At 37.1% G+C, this 17279-nt stretch overlaps 1 protein-coding gene across 1 annotated transcript in view; it reads right to left on the bottom strand.

The window, feature by feature from the left end:
* tcerg1l (transcription elongation regulator 1 like) overlaps positions 1-17279 on the bottom strand; it is a 207376-nt gene that overhangs the window by 130930 nt on the left and 59167 nt on the right. Inside the window, exon 6 of the mRNA XM_021480414.2 lies at positions 16279-16455. Within this exon, the coding sequence (XP_021336089.1) occupies positions 16279-16455 (177 nt within the window). The remainder of the gene's footprint in view (positions 1-16278; positions 16456-17279) is intronic.

Here is a 17279-nt window from a genome sequence, read left to right as displayed (position 1 = left end):
TATTTTTTGGTATTTATCTTCAGGAAATCACTGAAGGCATATATTATGTTATCATAAGGATCTAATGTGGCAATAAGATCAGAACTTTACTGTGTATTTACAAAGTGGTCATATTCATCAATGTAAACACACAAAAACAGCATTAACATTATAGCAGACCAACACAATCTCACGGCAAATCATAACTTTTTCATTTAGTGGCTAATTTGTACAAATTCGTACGATTAATTCATACATATTAGTACGATTTGCTCATCCCCTAATGACGGTTCGGTTTAGGGGTGGGGTTAGGTGCCACAACTCCTTTTTAAAATCTTACAATTTCTTACGACTGAACTCTTACGAAATACTTACGTTTTCTCGTGGGATCAGGCTGAGCAGAAAGCCCATTGACAGCCACTAGACATTACTGACAGTGTATTCGAGTGTCAGAATGTTGTGGGAGTTCTGTACAGGAGTTATCAATTGGGATTATAGATCGCAAAATTTAGCATTTTTTTTCCTTTTTTTTTCTTTTTTTTTTTTGAAAGCATGACGGTAAAACACGAACACGGTTATGAATATATTAAAACATATGTTTGTTTGTCGTAAAAATTCGTAATAATGACAAAAAATACTAATTTGTTGATCTCATTACTTCCGGGTTTAGCAATACTGCTGTTGTGAAAGGTGTATTCTGGGAAATTTTCATTCCCCTTGGTTTCAAGTGAGCTCCTGAAAAATCTTCGTTCGAAGGGGCTATTCACCCCTTCCCTTTAGCCCTACGCCTTCAAGCAAAAGAGAATTGGGACACCCCTACCCCTTGGCTTGCACGCACAAAACAAGGGGTAGGGGTAAAGGGAAGGGCTAAGGGGTAGAATTGGGATTGGGCCAAAATATTCATTGGATTTACTACATTTTTTTTTTTTTTTTTTTAAAGTAACTTGTGGCAAACAAAGTCAGACTTGTTTCCAGTGCATGTTGGACTCCGGCAGGGCTGCCCTTTGTCACCAATTGTGTTCAGAATTTATATGGAAGGAATTTCAGAGCCCCTCCAGCCTCTGGTTCAGGGACTTCATCTCTGTTATTTGCAGACGATGTTGTTCTGTTGGCTTCATCGAACATGGACCCTCAGCATGCACTGGAGCGGTTTGCTGCCGAGTGTGATGCGGCTGGGATAAGAATCAGCACCTCTAAGTCCAAGGCCATGGTGCTCCACCGGAAAAAGATGGTTTGCTATCTTCAGGTTGGAGGAAAGTCTTTACCCCAGGTGGAGAAGTTCAGGTATCTTGGGGTTTTGTTCATGAGTGAGGTACTGATGGAACGTGAGATTGACAGGCTGACTGGTGCGGCAACAGAAGTAATGCTGTCAATGTACCGGTCCGTTGTGGTAAAGAAGCAGCTGAGCCGAAAGGCAAAGCTCTCGATTTACCGGTCAATCTACGCTCCTACTCTCACCTATGGTCATGAGCTTTGGGTCATGACTGAAAGGACAAGATCTCATATACAAGCAGCTGAAATGAGTTTCCTTCACAGAGTGGAAGGGCGAACCCAGACGCTCTGTCACCGAGAAGGAGCTCGGAGTAGAGCCGCTGCTCCTCCACATTGAGAGAAGTCAGCTGTTTAAGATGCCCCCCAGATGCCTACCTAGGGAGGACTATGCTGGATGGACTATGTCTCTCGGCTGGCCTGGGAGCGCTTCAGAATCTCCCCAGAAAAGCTGGAGGAAGTGTCTGGGGAGAGGGAAATCTGGGGTTCTCGCTTAAAACTGGGGTTCTCTCCCCTAGCTGGGCTCTGGAAGAATGGTTGAAAATGAATGAATGAATGAATGGTTGCAAACAATGTATATGGACTGAATTTAAACAAAGAAATGAAATTTAGTAATGTTCGTTTGTTTGTTTAAATTCAGCCCATTGCAACTACCTTTAAAAATGTAGTAAATCCAATGAATCTTAATTTACAAAAAATGATATGAACAAGTTTAATTCACACCTGTAGATGGAAACATACTGACTTGCAAAAAAAAAAAAAAAAAAAAGAACAATAGGCAAGGCAAGGCAAGGCAAGGCAAGTTTATTTATATAGCACATTTCATACACAATGGCAATTCAAAGTGCTTTACATAAACAAGAATAAAAGAAACAAGTAAAATAAAAATAAAAACAAATAATAAAAATGCATAAAAACAAAACAAAACATAAAAACAGGTAAAATGTGATATAAAAGAATGAAGAAGAAGAGAAAAACATGATAGTGCAATCTGTCGGACGCAGCACAGTGCTCATTCAGTAAAGGCACAGCTAAACAGATGTGTTTTCAGTCTTGATTTGAATGTGCCTAATGTTGGAGCACATCTGATCATTTCTGGAAGCTGATTCCAGCAGCGAGGGGCGTAGTGGCTAAAAGCCGATTCACCCTGCTTTGACTGAACTCTTGGAACTTCTAGTTTATATGATCCTAAAGATCTGAGTGATCTGTTAGGTTTGTATTCAGTGAGCATATCTGTCATGTATTTAGGTCCTAGGCCATTTAGTGATTTATAGACCAGTAATAATACTTTAAAATCTATTCTGAATGTAACTGGCAGCCAGTGTAAAGACCTGAGGACAGGTGTGATGTGCTCTGATTTTCTGGTTCTGGTTAGAATTCTGGCTGCAGCGTTCTGGATGAGCTGCAACTGTCTGACTGTCTTTTTAGGAAGGCCAGTGAGGAGTCCATTACAGTAATCCACCCTGCTGCTGATAAAAGCATGAACAAGTTTTTCTAAATCTTCACTAGAAACAAAGCATCTGATTCTTGCTATGTTTTTGAGATGATAGTATGCTGATTTACTGACTGCTTTGACATGACTGTTGAAACTCAGATCTGACTCCAGAGTCACACCAAGATTCTTGACCTTATTTTTTGTCGTTTGACCTTTAGTGTCAAGGTACGCATTTACCTTGAGAATCTCATCTTTGTTTCCAAACACAATAGTTTCAGTTTTCTCTTTGTTTAACTGAAGAAAGTTTTGGCACATCCAATTGCTCATTTCATCAATACATTGGCAGAGGGTGTCAATGGGGCTGTAGTCATTAGGCTGTAAGGCTAGGTAGATCTGAGTGTCATCAGCATAGCTGTGGTAGGAGATTTGGTTCTTTCTCATTATTTGGCTTAGAGGGAGCATGTAAAGGTTGAACAGGAGAGGTGCCAGAATCGAGCCTTGTGGGACTCCACACGTCATGGGTGTCCACCTCGACCTATGGTCACCTATACTGACATGGTAACCTCTACCTTCTAGGTAAGATCTAAACCATTTGAGGACCGTGCCAGATAGTCCGACCCAGTTTTCCAGCCTATCCAGAAGTATGCTGTGATCGACAGTGTCAAATGCAGCACTGAGATCCAACAATACCAGCACTGTTATTTTACCTGAATCTGTATTTAGGCGTATATCATTGATTATCTTTATAAGAGCGCTCTCTGTACTGTGATGTGCTCTGAACCCCGATTGAAAATTGTCTAAACACCCCCTGAAGTTTAAGAACTTGTTGACCTGGTTAAAAACAACTTTTTCAATGATTTTGCCAATGAAAGGGAGATTTGAGATTGGCCTGTAATTGCTCAATAGGGTGTTATCCAGGTTGCTCTTCTTCAAGAGGGGTTTAACAACTGCAGTTTTAAGTGAGGTTGGAAAAACCCCTGATAGAAGTGAAGCATTTACCACTTTTAGAAGATCCATTTCTAAACATGTAAACACCGTTTTGAAGAATGATGTGGGGAGCGTGTCAAGACTGCAGGTTGATGTTTTCATAGCTTGCACAGTCTCTTCTAAGATTTTGCTGTTAATTGCCATGAAATCAGACATAGTGTCTGATTTCTTAAGTTGTGGTTGAGCTTGTTTGATATCGACACAACTTGGCTGATTGGATGAGCTGATTGCCTTTCTGATATTATTAATCTTATCAGTGAAGAAATGAGCAAACTCATTACATTTGCTTTCAGAGAGGAGCTCACTGGGAATCTGACTGGGGGGGTTTGTGAGTCTCTCTATCGTTGCAAAGAGTGTACGAGCATTATTTAAGTTGCTGTTTATAAGGCTTGAAAAGAAAGTCTGTCTAGCAGTGTTTAGTTCCATATTAAAGGCATGAAGACTGTCTTTATAGATGTTATAATGGACTACTAGTTTCGTTTTTCTCCACATTCGCTCAGCTTTTCTGCACTGTCTTTTCATCATTTGTACTCTCGGTGACCTTGTCCAAGATCCCTTTTGCCTGCCAGTCATCTTCTTGACTTTAACAGGAGCGATGTCATTTATGACATTCTCAATTTTAGAATTGAACAAATCAAGGAGAGAATCAACAGAATCTGCAGATATACTTGGTGCTAGTGATATGGCCTTCATAAACTGCTCACTAGTGTTCTCATTTATGCATCTCTTTCTGACAGAGACAGATCTGTCTTTAATAGCTGGAGTGATCAATATATCAAAAAAGATACAGAAATGATCAGATAGTGCCACATCCTTAACAACAGTTGATGAAATGTGTAAACCCTTAGTTATAAGTAGATCAAGAGTGTGTCCACGATTGTGTGTGGGTCCTTGAACATGCTGAGTCAGATCAAAAGTGTTAAAAACAGTCATCAGATCTTTTACAGCATTGATTTCTGGATTATCAATGTGAATATTAAAATCCCCAGCAATACTAAAATAATCAAATTCAGAGGTTACTATTGATAACAGCTCTGTAAAATCCTCAATAAAAGCTGGAGAATATTTTGGAGGTCTGTAGATAATGATTAGTAAGATGCGTGGAGCACCTTTTAGTGCTATACTCAGATATTCAAAAGACAGATAGTCACCAAATGACACTTGTTTACATTCATACACATCTTTAAACAGGGCAGCGATGCCTCCACCTCTCCTATTAGCTCTGCAAACACTCAAAAAGTCAAAGTTTAAAGGAGCTGCTTCATTCAGAACTGCTGCACTACAACTGTCATCTAGCCAAGTTTCAGTTAAAAGCATAAAATCAAGGCAATTTGTGTTGATAAAATCATTGACTAAAAGAGACTTATTGTTGAGCGATCTGATGTTTAAAAGCGCTAACTTAACAGTTTTAGCTGTTTTTTCTATAGTAGTCTCAGATCTACATTTAATAGACACCAGATTTGAATGATTTGCTAAACGGCCTGATGAAGTCTTTGGTTTTCTGTCACTTAACACAACACATATCTGCTTAGAGAAAGCTACAGACACACTGGGTTCCTGCTTGTTCTGAAAACATTTGATAAAGACACTGTTATCTAAGCAGGCCCCCGACACACATCAGTGACAGCTCTTGTGTTCACCAGCTGAAGATGGGGCGTTGTTGTTTGGGCCCTGGCGGTGTGATCTGAGGGCTCTTCCAGGTGGGCTCATAGGTGGTTGTGGAGCAGGCCGCTTTTTGGTTGGTAACTGGGGGCTTGCGGCAATGGAGTGTGAAAGTTTAGTTCCAGCATATACCAGTTCCTCCATCTTTTTTGAAAAACCCAAGAGTGGTGAACATTGTGACAATGAGAACGTGTCCGGTGACAGAGGCTGTGCATCTGGAGATTCTGTCTGCAGAAATATGTTTTCCTGAGGATCATTTTTGAGTGACGAGACTTGATGCTGTTCTGATGCGTCACAGTCTGCCTGTGTTGAGCAGAGGGCAACTGATAGTGTCTCTATCAACATTGGGTGTTTTGGCTGCGTGGCATTATCACTGTCCTTGGGTGATTCGTCAGCCACAAGTCCACTCAGGAGCTGATTTGAAGTCCTGTGGTCATCCGAACATTTGCTAGGTGTGTGTTTGCAATTCAGTTCAGTGGCATACACAGCTGATGGATGATTGAGGGAGAAAAAAATATTGTCCTTTAGCACCTTTGCACCAAGTTTGTTTGGATGAAGGCCGTCTGATGTAAACAGCTGTCTTTGGTTCCAGAAGAGATTAAAGTTGTCGATGAAATTCAGTCCTTTCTTGTTACATGTTTTCTGTAGCCATACATTTAGACCAAGAAGCCGTGAAAACATATTTGTCCCTCTTGCAGGGAGTGGTCCACTTATGAACGCCTGAACCTTCAATCTTTCAGCTGTTTCCAAGAGCTCACAGAAATCTTTCTTGAGCAGTTCTGACTGTTCTTTCCGAATATCATTCTTCCCCACATGGATGATAATCCGTTTTGCCGTCTTGTGCTTTTTCAGAATTTCCTCAAGTTCTTTGTTTACATCAGAAACTGTTGCATGAGGAAAGCAGTATGTCATTGTAGATCTGCTCCTGAAATTCTTGATTATTGAATCTCCTACGACTAGTGTTCTTATCTCAGGTGTGATCGGAGCAGAATGCCGCTGTCTAGTCGGCCTTGAGCCTCTGTTCCATGCAGAATTAGTTGCTGAATCATGCGATCTCTGTCTGACTACATTTGGGGATTCTTCACCCATATTACTCAAAACTTCATATCTGTTCTGAAGCTGTATTTGAGTCCGAGCTGTATTTGGGGTAGAAGACGCTAATGCGGCAGCGTATGATCTGACCCCTCGAGTACCCTTTGGTCTCGCACCTTGTTTATGCCAATGCTCATTTTCAACAGTTCTTTTCTGTTTTTCTGTGCTCAAAACAGTAGCAGGAACAGATTTATGGGACTCACCGGCTGTGTGCTGAGAGAATCCACAATGAAGCTGAAGTTCTGGTCGGATCGCAAGCAACTTCGTTTCAAGAACTGCAATCTTTTGTAGAAGTTTGTGGCAGTTTGTACAGCAGTGAGAATCTGAATTAATCCGATCCAGAGGCATTTTCACAGCCGTGTCTTCCCGTCTCCGGAATGTAAGCAGCTGATAGCTGATAGCGGGAGGATTGTTTAGACGGTAATTCCTTTCTTGTTAGTAAAGCTATATTCCAGAAAGTTTGTAGAATCGATGCTGATCTTCAAGCCGTGTTGTTTGAGCACTGTGCTGATAGGCTCAAGTTAAAATTAGGGTATAAGATATAAAAGCAAGAGTGCGAAGAGCGGAGCAGTGGGCAAAGACGTCCGAACAGTAGCAAAGCAGGAAGTCAAAGCAGGAAGTCAGTAGCAAAGCATTGAAGAATACAAAATTTTTTTTTTTTTTTTTTTATTTTAGACAGAATTTTTTTATTACAGCATTTTACTATCGTGACCGCCTGGACTGGCCTACAACTATTCAGAGATAAAGTTGCAATTAGGAAAATTAGCAGGATTTCTTAAGAGAGAGCGATAGAGGAAAGAAATGAGCTTCTTCCCTCTATCTCTGTCATTCACAGTGAAGATTTATCAGTGAAGGTGTTTATCAGAGTGCTCAGAAAACTCCAAATGAATCTCTAAAGTGTTATCTCTGTGCCCAAGCAGAGAAGACTCTTCTTATGTAAATCATGACCTACTAATGCAGCTCTTATCAGACATAATGTCATTTGCATAATTGTCCCGTCATTCTGCAGGCCGGCTTGTTTAAATGTTGACCTTTGGCTTTTGGTTGGTCACACCTTGTATGAAATCTCTATGAGCGGCTTTTGCATAAATCTGAAATTCAGTTCACATACCTCAGTTAGAAACATAATTACTGTTCAGAAGTTTGTGTTGGTAGATTATTCATGTTTTTGAACAGTCCTGTTTATTAAGGTTGCACTGCAAAAAACAAACAATAATAATAATATTTATAATAATAATAACTATATATATATATATATATATATATATATATATATATATATATATATATATATATATATATATATATATATATATATATATATTTATTTATATATATATATATATATATATATATATATATATATATATATATATATTAAAATCCTTAAGTCTTCATTCATATGACTCTTTAGATAATAGTCGAATTTGATGCCTAAATAACAATATTATTATAAATGTTAATTATTTCTCAATATTTTATAAAAACTACTTATTATACCGCTAGTACATAATATTATTATTATTATTATTATTATTATTATTAGTATTTTTATTATTATTATTATTATTATTATTGTTGGTTATGATAAAAAATAATAACAACAACAATAATAATAATACTAATAATAATAATAACCAATAATAATATTAACCATAAAAGTTGTTATTATTGCTATAATAATAATTTTGGTATTATTATAATTATTATTAAAAATAACAACACTTATTTTATATAATAATAATAATAATAATAATAATAATAATAATAATAATAACACTCTTTTTAATTGTGTTATTATTATCATTATTAATTTCATTATTATTATTATTATTATTATTATTATTATTATTAATAATAATATTGCCATTTATTATTATTTTTTAGTAGTAGTAGTATTTCCATTTAATATTATTAATATTATTATTGCTATTGTTATTTAATGAGACTTTTTGATTATATTAAAGAAAGCTTAATTTATCCAAGTTCAAATAGGATGTTGCTGTATGAATAACAATCTGTGTTGTGTTTAGGTATTAATAAGAAGAATAAGAATAAACATTATTATATTGTTTGCAGACAACAACATTATAGACAACTGTCCTCTTTTCAAATGTTTATTATTATTATTATTATTATTATTATTATTATTATTCTTTTAAACATGTTTATTATTATTTTATTGTTGTTATTATTATTGTTATAATAATAATAATAATAATAATAATAATAATAATAATAATAATAATAATAATAATAATAATAAAAGCAATTTATAACAAGTAATTATCATAAAATTGATTTTAAACTATGTGTTGAACAATGCTGTAAATATAACAGTTTTCAGTTTGACGATATCAGTTTTGTTTCACATTATTCACTGTGGAACAACAAAGTCGCGTAGCAAATATGTTATTCTCACTTACAAAAATACCGAGCATGTCGATTTTTACGTGCGAGCCAAAAAGCAACAACTCCCACATCAATAAAAGGCATCAAGACGCCACGAGCTTTGAGAATTTGGCAGACGGCGCTTTAGCTGAACTCGACATAAATAGACGCCACCTCTGACTCAAACAGGCCTGTCTTCATTTACTCAACTTCTCCTCGATACTGTTATCACACTCTAAAACATTTCATACTGTATTATAAGACGTGGGTCAAACAAAACGACTCCCCTATCGTTTATTTGCAGGGGAGAGGAATCGGTTTGGCAACAATGGCGTCACATTCAGGGCATGGGTTGAAAACATAATCTCTCAGCACAGATGTGTAGGACTCCAGTAATTCAGGCATTTGAAGGGAACTCAAAGCCGCCTCCATTGGCATTAAAGGACTCCCTGCAGTGCTGGCATGAACACATAGTGTGATAAAACCAACTCGATTAATGCACATTCATATAACATCAACATCTGCCTTTAAACGCACACATTTATCATGACACAGAACTCCTCATTGGCTTTACGTAGCGAGCGGCGTATATGCATGTTCCAGTTGTGAAGGTTGTTCCAGTAGGTAGGCAGTCTAATTATTCTAAAATACCTTCTGTTTTAATTCAATATTGCTGCATGAAATGTACTTAAATTACTTAAAAGTCAGCTGATTATGTGGGCTGTAGATTGAAAAAATTTGTGTCTGATTCTCTGTCTAAGGAAAGGAGTATCATATGTGTATACAGAATTGAATATCTGTGCTATTACAATTAAGCAATTAGGGCATCAGAAAGCTTTGCGAGAAAGCAGACCCTCATTATAAACCCAAGATTCATGAACCCAAGTAAGTGGGTCATGCAAAACAACACAAAGCAGGTTGGTTTTTACCTGTCCCAAAAGAGGGGGGGGGGGTGAAATAAAGCAAGCAGTGATGAGGAGAGAGTGTTAAAAACAAACCAAGAATGAAGTTTGCTCTGCTTTAAATAATAGATCAATTCTTCACACAAATGAGTTCATAAAAATGAGTCACTGAATCATTCACTCAAGTTCACTTAAGTTTGGTCAGCAACACTGATTTATCCAGAAACTAAATAAGAGTAAAAGATTCATTTGCTTATTTGATTCATTCAAACACACTGTTTTGAATTCATCCTTTCATACCATTGAATTTCATTGAATCAATGATATCATAATCATCTGGGGCCTCATGTATCAACGTTGCATACACACAAAAACTTTGTGTACGCCAGATTTCATGCTCGCGTTTATATTTACTAACGATGAAATTAATGTGAAAATGTGCATTGGTTCCTGCCAACTTCATGTCTGGTGTACGTGTATTTCTTGTGTGTGTTTGTTTTATTTCCATTAATTGATAAAATGGGTTAATTGACACAATATATATATATATATTTTGTACATGAGGCCCCTGGTCTCCTGAAACACTAGGATTTATTCAGTAATAGGTCACTAAACGCAAGTTGCTGAATCATCACCAAACATAGTGATTCATTCAGTAACAAAACACATGACTTTAAGTCACTGAATCAATTACTCATCAAATTGATTCCCACACAGTGATTTGTTCAGCAATGAAACATGTCTATAAATGAGTCACTGAATCAGTTACTCATTCAATTCATTCAAACACACTGATTCATTCAGTAACAAAAAACATGACTCTAAGTGAGTGAATGAATTAATTACTTATCCGATTTTTCTCCACACAGCAGTTGATTCAGTAAAAAACAAGTGACTATATAAGTAAGTGATTGAATTTCACACAGTGATTCATTCATTAATAAAACACATGACTATAGGTGAGTCACTGAATCAATTTTTCATCAATTACATTCCCACACACTGATTTGTTCAATAGTGAAACTATAAGTGATTCATTGAATCAGTTATTCATCCAATTCATTTAAACAAAGGGATTTATTCAGTAATAAAGCAATCGACTACAAATTATTCATTTAATCAATTACCCATCCAATTCATTTCAACACCCCACACAGTAATTAATTTAGTAACAAAAACATGACTGAGTCACTAAATCAATTACTTATCCAACTAAATGTGAGTCTTTTTTGCAAGCGACTTTAAGTGAGTCACTAAATCAGTTACTCATCCAATTCATTCCAAAACAGTGATTCATTCAGTAACAAAACGCATGACTATAAGTAAGTCACTGAATCAATCATTCATCCAATTCATTAAACTCAGTGATTCATTTACTAAAAACACAGCTATAATTCACTGAATCAATTACTCATATAATTTATTCACACACAGTGATTCATTCAGTAAAAGAGCAGCTGACTTTAAGTGAATTACTAAATTAATTGCTCACCCAGTTCAGTTCAACACAGAGAGTCATGTGGTTTTTTAATGAATGAATCACTGCGTCTGAATGAATTGGATGAATAACTGATTCAATGACTCAGAGTCATGTGTTTTGTTGATGAATGAATCCTTGAGTCCTTGAATCAGTTATTCATCCAATTCATTCAGACGCAGTGATTCATTTAGTAATAAATCAAGTGACTATGAATGAGTCACTGAATCAATTGCTCATCCAACTCATTCAAACACAGTGATTCATTCAGTAAAAAAGTAAGTGGCTGAGTCTGAAACCGTTCCATACTATATAGTATGCTAAAATCAGTATGTGAGCCGAGTAGTATATCCGAATACATAGAATTCGAAAATCAGTAAGCAAGAAGTACCCGGATGACTTACTACTTCCGGCGAGATTCTGAAGTGTGCATCCTATGCATGCTGCGCTGTCCCATGATGCCCCGCGAGAGAATTCATGAATGGAATTGAAGCTACGCAACTGACGCAGGTAGGTCACGTGACCATGACAAAATGGCGGATGTAGTACGTCTGAATTCCATTCATACTGTATAAAACATACCTTTCTAACGGTCGAGTAGTATGTTTAAATTCAAATGCAGTACCTACTGAGTAGTAGGCGGTTTCGGACGCAGCCAGTGACTATAAGTGAGTCATTAAATTAATTACTCATCCAATCGATTCAAACACTGATTCATTCAGTAAAAAACCAAGTGACTATAAGTGAGTCATGAATCAATTGCTCATCCAGTTCAGTCAAGCACAGTGATTCATTCAGTAATAAAGCAAGTGACCATAAAGGAGTCACTGAATCATTCACTCATCCAAATATTTCAAGATATAATAAATATTTCAGACAAAAAACTACAAATTATTTACAAAGCTAATTAAATAAAATTGATTGATTTATCCGGAAAGTTTTGTGACTGTAAATACACTGTTGAGATGTGATATGATTGATAAAATACATTCTTTAATGGTACTGCAGTGCATTTAGCTGCTTGATAACAGTGTGTTAATGAATAATAATGTCTACTAACTGTGTCTTGCATTAAGTTACAGCCTTTTTAAACGCAGTATCCGGAGAGAGCTATAGTCCATTATCGTCCCTTACACAAATTATACAGCAATCGTTCTTGCATTAAGATTTAGAACGCAATTAGAAAGAATTATAACGTCGACTCGGATACAGTGGGCAGATGATGTAGACATGATCCAGTTTCCACGGCATCAGACGAACACGCATATACATCGTTACAGAGCTAAATTAAAAGCCCTATGGGGTTTGCTGGCCTGTTTGCTTTAATGTTACTTTAGAGGCCTGGCTAAAAGGAAGTAATTCCAGAGGAGGATTCCTGTCATCCATATGGGCCGTGTTGACAACCGCAGCCACATTTCCTATTGATTCACAGCAGAGAATTCATCCCTCACTCCCACATACAAGGCTGGAGGTGAAAAATACATACATTTGCTCATAAAATATATAGATCTGCACTGAGACTCATGTACACACTCTTAGAGAAACACACACACATGGTTTTTCACCTCAGGCAATGTAGCCGCGAGAGGGACCGAACAAGTTCACCGAACAACAGAGAAAGGAAACAGTTAATCAATATGCATGAGAGATGGAGGAAAAGAGAAAGGAAAGACAGAAAATAAAAGGGATACGCTCTGTCTATTTCGCCAAATGAACAGCCGTACCTTTCCTTTCGGTTCGGTCATTATGCACTGACCCTTGATTTAAACACGTCCACATCAGCTCCTACTATTACGTCTTTAAGAGAAATGGGACTGTCACAGTAAAAAACAACACCAAAACACACTCAGCAAGACGATGCGTGCTCAAGCAGCAACATTTCTCGTAATTGTTTGGGGAAGTCCAAACCAACAAGCATAAAAACTCTCAAATTTCCTTTCAAATCGAATGAATCCGCATCAAAGCACTGTGTGCAAACATGATAACTCATTTCTTTACCAAGATGCTCTGTAAAGCCTTTCTTTTCATGCCTGCTGGGTTTAAAGTGAAAGGGAAAACGATGCACAGACTATTTCTGACAAGCCAGGACTAAAAACGTTGACATTTGCATAACCAAAGGCATTTGCAATTACAATTAACCAATTAGGACATCAGAAAGCTTTGTGAGAAAGCAGACCCTCATTATGAACCCAAGATTCCCACCAAGTGGGTCATGCAAAACAACACAAAGCAGGTTGGTTTTAACCTGTGCCAGAAGAGGGAAAGAAGCAAACAATGATGAGGAGAGAGTGTTAAAAACAAACCAAGAACAAAGTTTGGTCTGCTCTAAATAATAGATCGTTCATTCATACAAATGTGTTCATAAACATGAGTCACTGAATCATTCACTCGTTAAGTTTGGCCAACAACACTGGTTTATCCAGAAACTAAATAAGAGTAAAAGATTCATATTCTCATTTGATTCATTCAAACACACTGTTTTGATCAGGAACAAGTAATCATTCTTACAAATTGAATCAATTCCTCAACAACACTGATTGACACAGACAAGACTATTTTGAAACCCAAGCTCATTCTCAAAATGTAGCCCCGCGGATGTTTCTGGAGACTGCGATTTACATGGCCAGAGGTATTTTTTTTTCAAGCGAACGCTACGGGGCGGTGTGACGCCGCTTCTCTCCGCGCTTGCCGGCTGCCGGCTTACCTCCTTGTGGAGGGCTTTCCCACCGCAACCAGTTTGCCCGGTTAGCTCGTTGTGAACGTAGGCGGAGCGGAGACCCAGAGGGGAGCTGACGGCGATGACCAGGTTCGAATCCGGGGAAGAGCGGTTCCAGGAATCAGGTAAGACAAAAACAGAATACAAAAAATAAAGTGAACGAGTTCCTAACAGGGCGAGAATGTGGTGAAATCCGAATTTGTGGTAAAAATCAGACGAGGGCTTTTCTTTTTTTGGACAGCTTTTGTAAATCGTTGTTTGGGTTTGGGGAATTAGGAGGAGGAGGAGGGTGGGTCGGCCGATTGGCCGGCCGCTCACTCAATCATTCAGTTAGTCAGGCGGACAGATGGTCGCTCTACATCGGCCTCTGGTGGATTTACGTAAGAACAGCGCGGGCACGAACGATGCGAAAAATCACACACAGCAGCCTCTAGCGGATTCACGAAAACAAAAACTGTTTCGCTGGTCTTCAGAAACGTCCACAGGGCTATGTTTCCAGATTGAGCCTGGGTAGCTATTTTTGGTAGCATCATTGAGTCATAGAAGCAGATGAGTGATTGATTGATTCTAAAAGGCAAATAAATAAATACATTTATTTATAGAGCAAAGGCATTTATGGAGTGATTAAATCATAAAGTTTTCAAACAAACAATAAAATGATTCAGAACAAACCTTTCCTGTGAGTCATTGAATGATTTACTGATTAATTTAACGCTGATTCATTTCATTCTGCTTGGAGATGCTCAGTGGCTCATTACATGGTACGTTTGTTCTAATATTTTCTTAGCTGAGAAAAAAATATGTTAAATACTGTGCATAAAATTCAAGTTACTAAACTTTAAAGGTGCTGTATGTATATTTTTGATTACTCAAAAGCACAAACATACAATAATACATTTGTAGATATTTAAGAATCATGCAAAGTGTACATATTTATTTATCTGAAAAACAATGCTAAAGTCAGTTATTCTCCTTTGAAAAAGTGTGTTCCGTGCTGGAGTGTCTGTCTTAGATTTGGTCTGTTTAAGTCCACCCACTGACAGGTAACTCAATTATATTTCACCACCTTTGGTTGCCTTGTCAGAAAACATGGCATATATTTTATTTGTCATGAAGGTTGTCTCAATATATGCACACGCAGACAAAAATCAACCTGTCAGATGATAGCAAAATCCCCTGAAATGAGACGCAGGTTTAAAGTTCTTCAAGTCCACATGCAGAGATTTTATTTGCAAAAAAAATACAAATATTTCAAACGTAATAATTAGCTGAGCAGCTTACAGTGAAAGGCTCACTCCTGTTGGTGTTGTCAATCTGGCAACATGCATTTGTATCGAGTCAAAATCATTCATTCATGTTCTTTTCGGCTTTGTCGACTTTTTAATTACGCCAAAATGTAAGTAAACTAAAGCATCACTCATGCTCCCGAATGAAATGCCTACTTTACTACATCCAATCAGCTCGCTGTAGAAAAAACAAGCCACGCCCCCTGTTTCTCATTTAATATTTAATTTCTCCTGGAAATGTCACAGTACGATAAATAAAAAAACGCTTGCAGCTTCCCGTTCATGCACACTTTAATATCTTTCTTCATAATGCTTGATTGATTTACAAAAGCAGTTTTATTATGTCACGTCAGTAGAAAGTGTTCACTATTTTGAAAACAGACAAAACGTAATTAAGCTAAAGTGTCACTTATCTTTCTGAATGAAATGCCTGCTTTGCAACATCCAATCAGCTCGCAGTAAAAAAAACAAGCCACACCCACTTGTTTCTCATATAATAATCCAATCTTTCTAATAACTGTCACAATGCTTTTCTATATCCAATCAGCTCGCAGCTGAGAAAACTGAGCCACACCCACCATTTCCTCATATAATATTTCATTTCTCTAGGAACTGCGTCACAATACTTTACTACATCCAATCAGCTCGCAGCAGAGAAAAATAAGCCATGCCTACCGTTTTCTCATTTAGTAGTCCATTTCTCTGGGAACTGCATTACAATACTTTACTATGTCCAATCAGCTTGGAGCAGAAAAAATAAGCCATGCCTACTGTTTACTCATTTAATAGTCAATTTCTCAGGGAACTGCATCACAATATGAAAATTTTCAAGTTTTTCTGACACATTCACTATAACTCTTGATTGATCCACAAAATCACAGTTTTATCACGTCATGTCACTAGAAAATGTTCACTATTTTGAAAATAGCCAAAGCGTAATTCAGCTAAAGTGTCACTACTTTTAGTTAGTTACTTCCCCAGAACTGCAGCTATAGGGTCCTTTGGGACAATAGGGGCCCACTGGGGATTTTTTTCCATGAGCGCAAGGACATTAATGAAAGCATTTTGTGCTGTTCTCCTACCTGCTTGAGGAGCCATCAGAAAGGGAAGCTTGATAGGCGAGAGCGAGAGCAGGTGGAGCGGGTGAGCAGAAGAGACAGATGGTCCCTGTGTCACGTCACAATCCATCGCCATCATGGCTTCTGCTGCCAGAGAGACGCGTTTAGAACTTCCAACTCGCTTAATGGCCATGGGACAACCTGCAATGGAAAAAAATAAAGATTGATAAAAGGAGTGCGCACTTTGTAAAATAATACCGTCTGCCACTTTCTTGCAAAATGTGCTCGTAAATGTTTATTTTGATGGTTGCACTTTATCTGGACTGGCAGAATAGTTTGAGTGCATTCAGTGTGGACGGGTTTAATGCATTTCTTTTTTTCTCCCTTTTGAGAAGTTTGATAGGAAAAGATGATTGCGACTTCTGATGACTTTGAATGCTCGACATTTTAGTTGTTAAAGCAGCTTTAATCATTTTTTACAATGTGGAATCTGTCTGCATAACAGCACAAGTCAACATGAAAAGGCCTTTGTGAAGCATTTGAAAGATAAGCGAGTGTTTCTCTGGCGTAAAACATGAACACAAACATAGCATGTTATTATTATAAGAATGTAAATGGGTCATTTTTGCCTTTAAAGTAGACAGTTTTTCATTCATTCATTTATTCATTCATTCATTCATTTTCTTTTCGGCTTTGTCCCTTTAATAATAATAATTTATATAATAATTTATTTAGTAATAATAATAATAATAAGAAGAAGAAGCAGAAGAATATGTAATTAGTAAAATTAATAATAAATGAGGAAACACAATGCAAAAATAAATAATAATAATCAAAAGGAAAATTATAATAATAATAATAATGAAAATAAATAAATTTATAAAATAATTATGCTCCAAAGTATGTAGGTAAGTGCATGTATGTAAGTGCATGTTTTACATGTGTATTTACACTCATGGGCCACTTTATTAGGTACATCTGTCCATCTGCTCGTTTAGGCAAATTTCTAATCAGCCAATCACGTG

Source organism: Danio rerio, chromosome 12 (genome assembly GCF_049306965.1).
Source record: "Danio rerio strain Tuebingen ecotype United States chromosome 12, GRCz12tu, whole genome shotgun sequence".
In the NCBI taxonomy this organism is placed as follows: Eukaryota; Metazoa; Chordata; class Actinopteri; order Cypriniformes; family Danionidae; genus Danio; species Danio rerio.
Note: the sequence above shows the minus strand (reverse complement) of the source record. Positions and strands in the feature narration are given on the sequence as shown.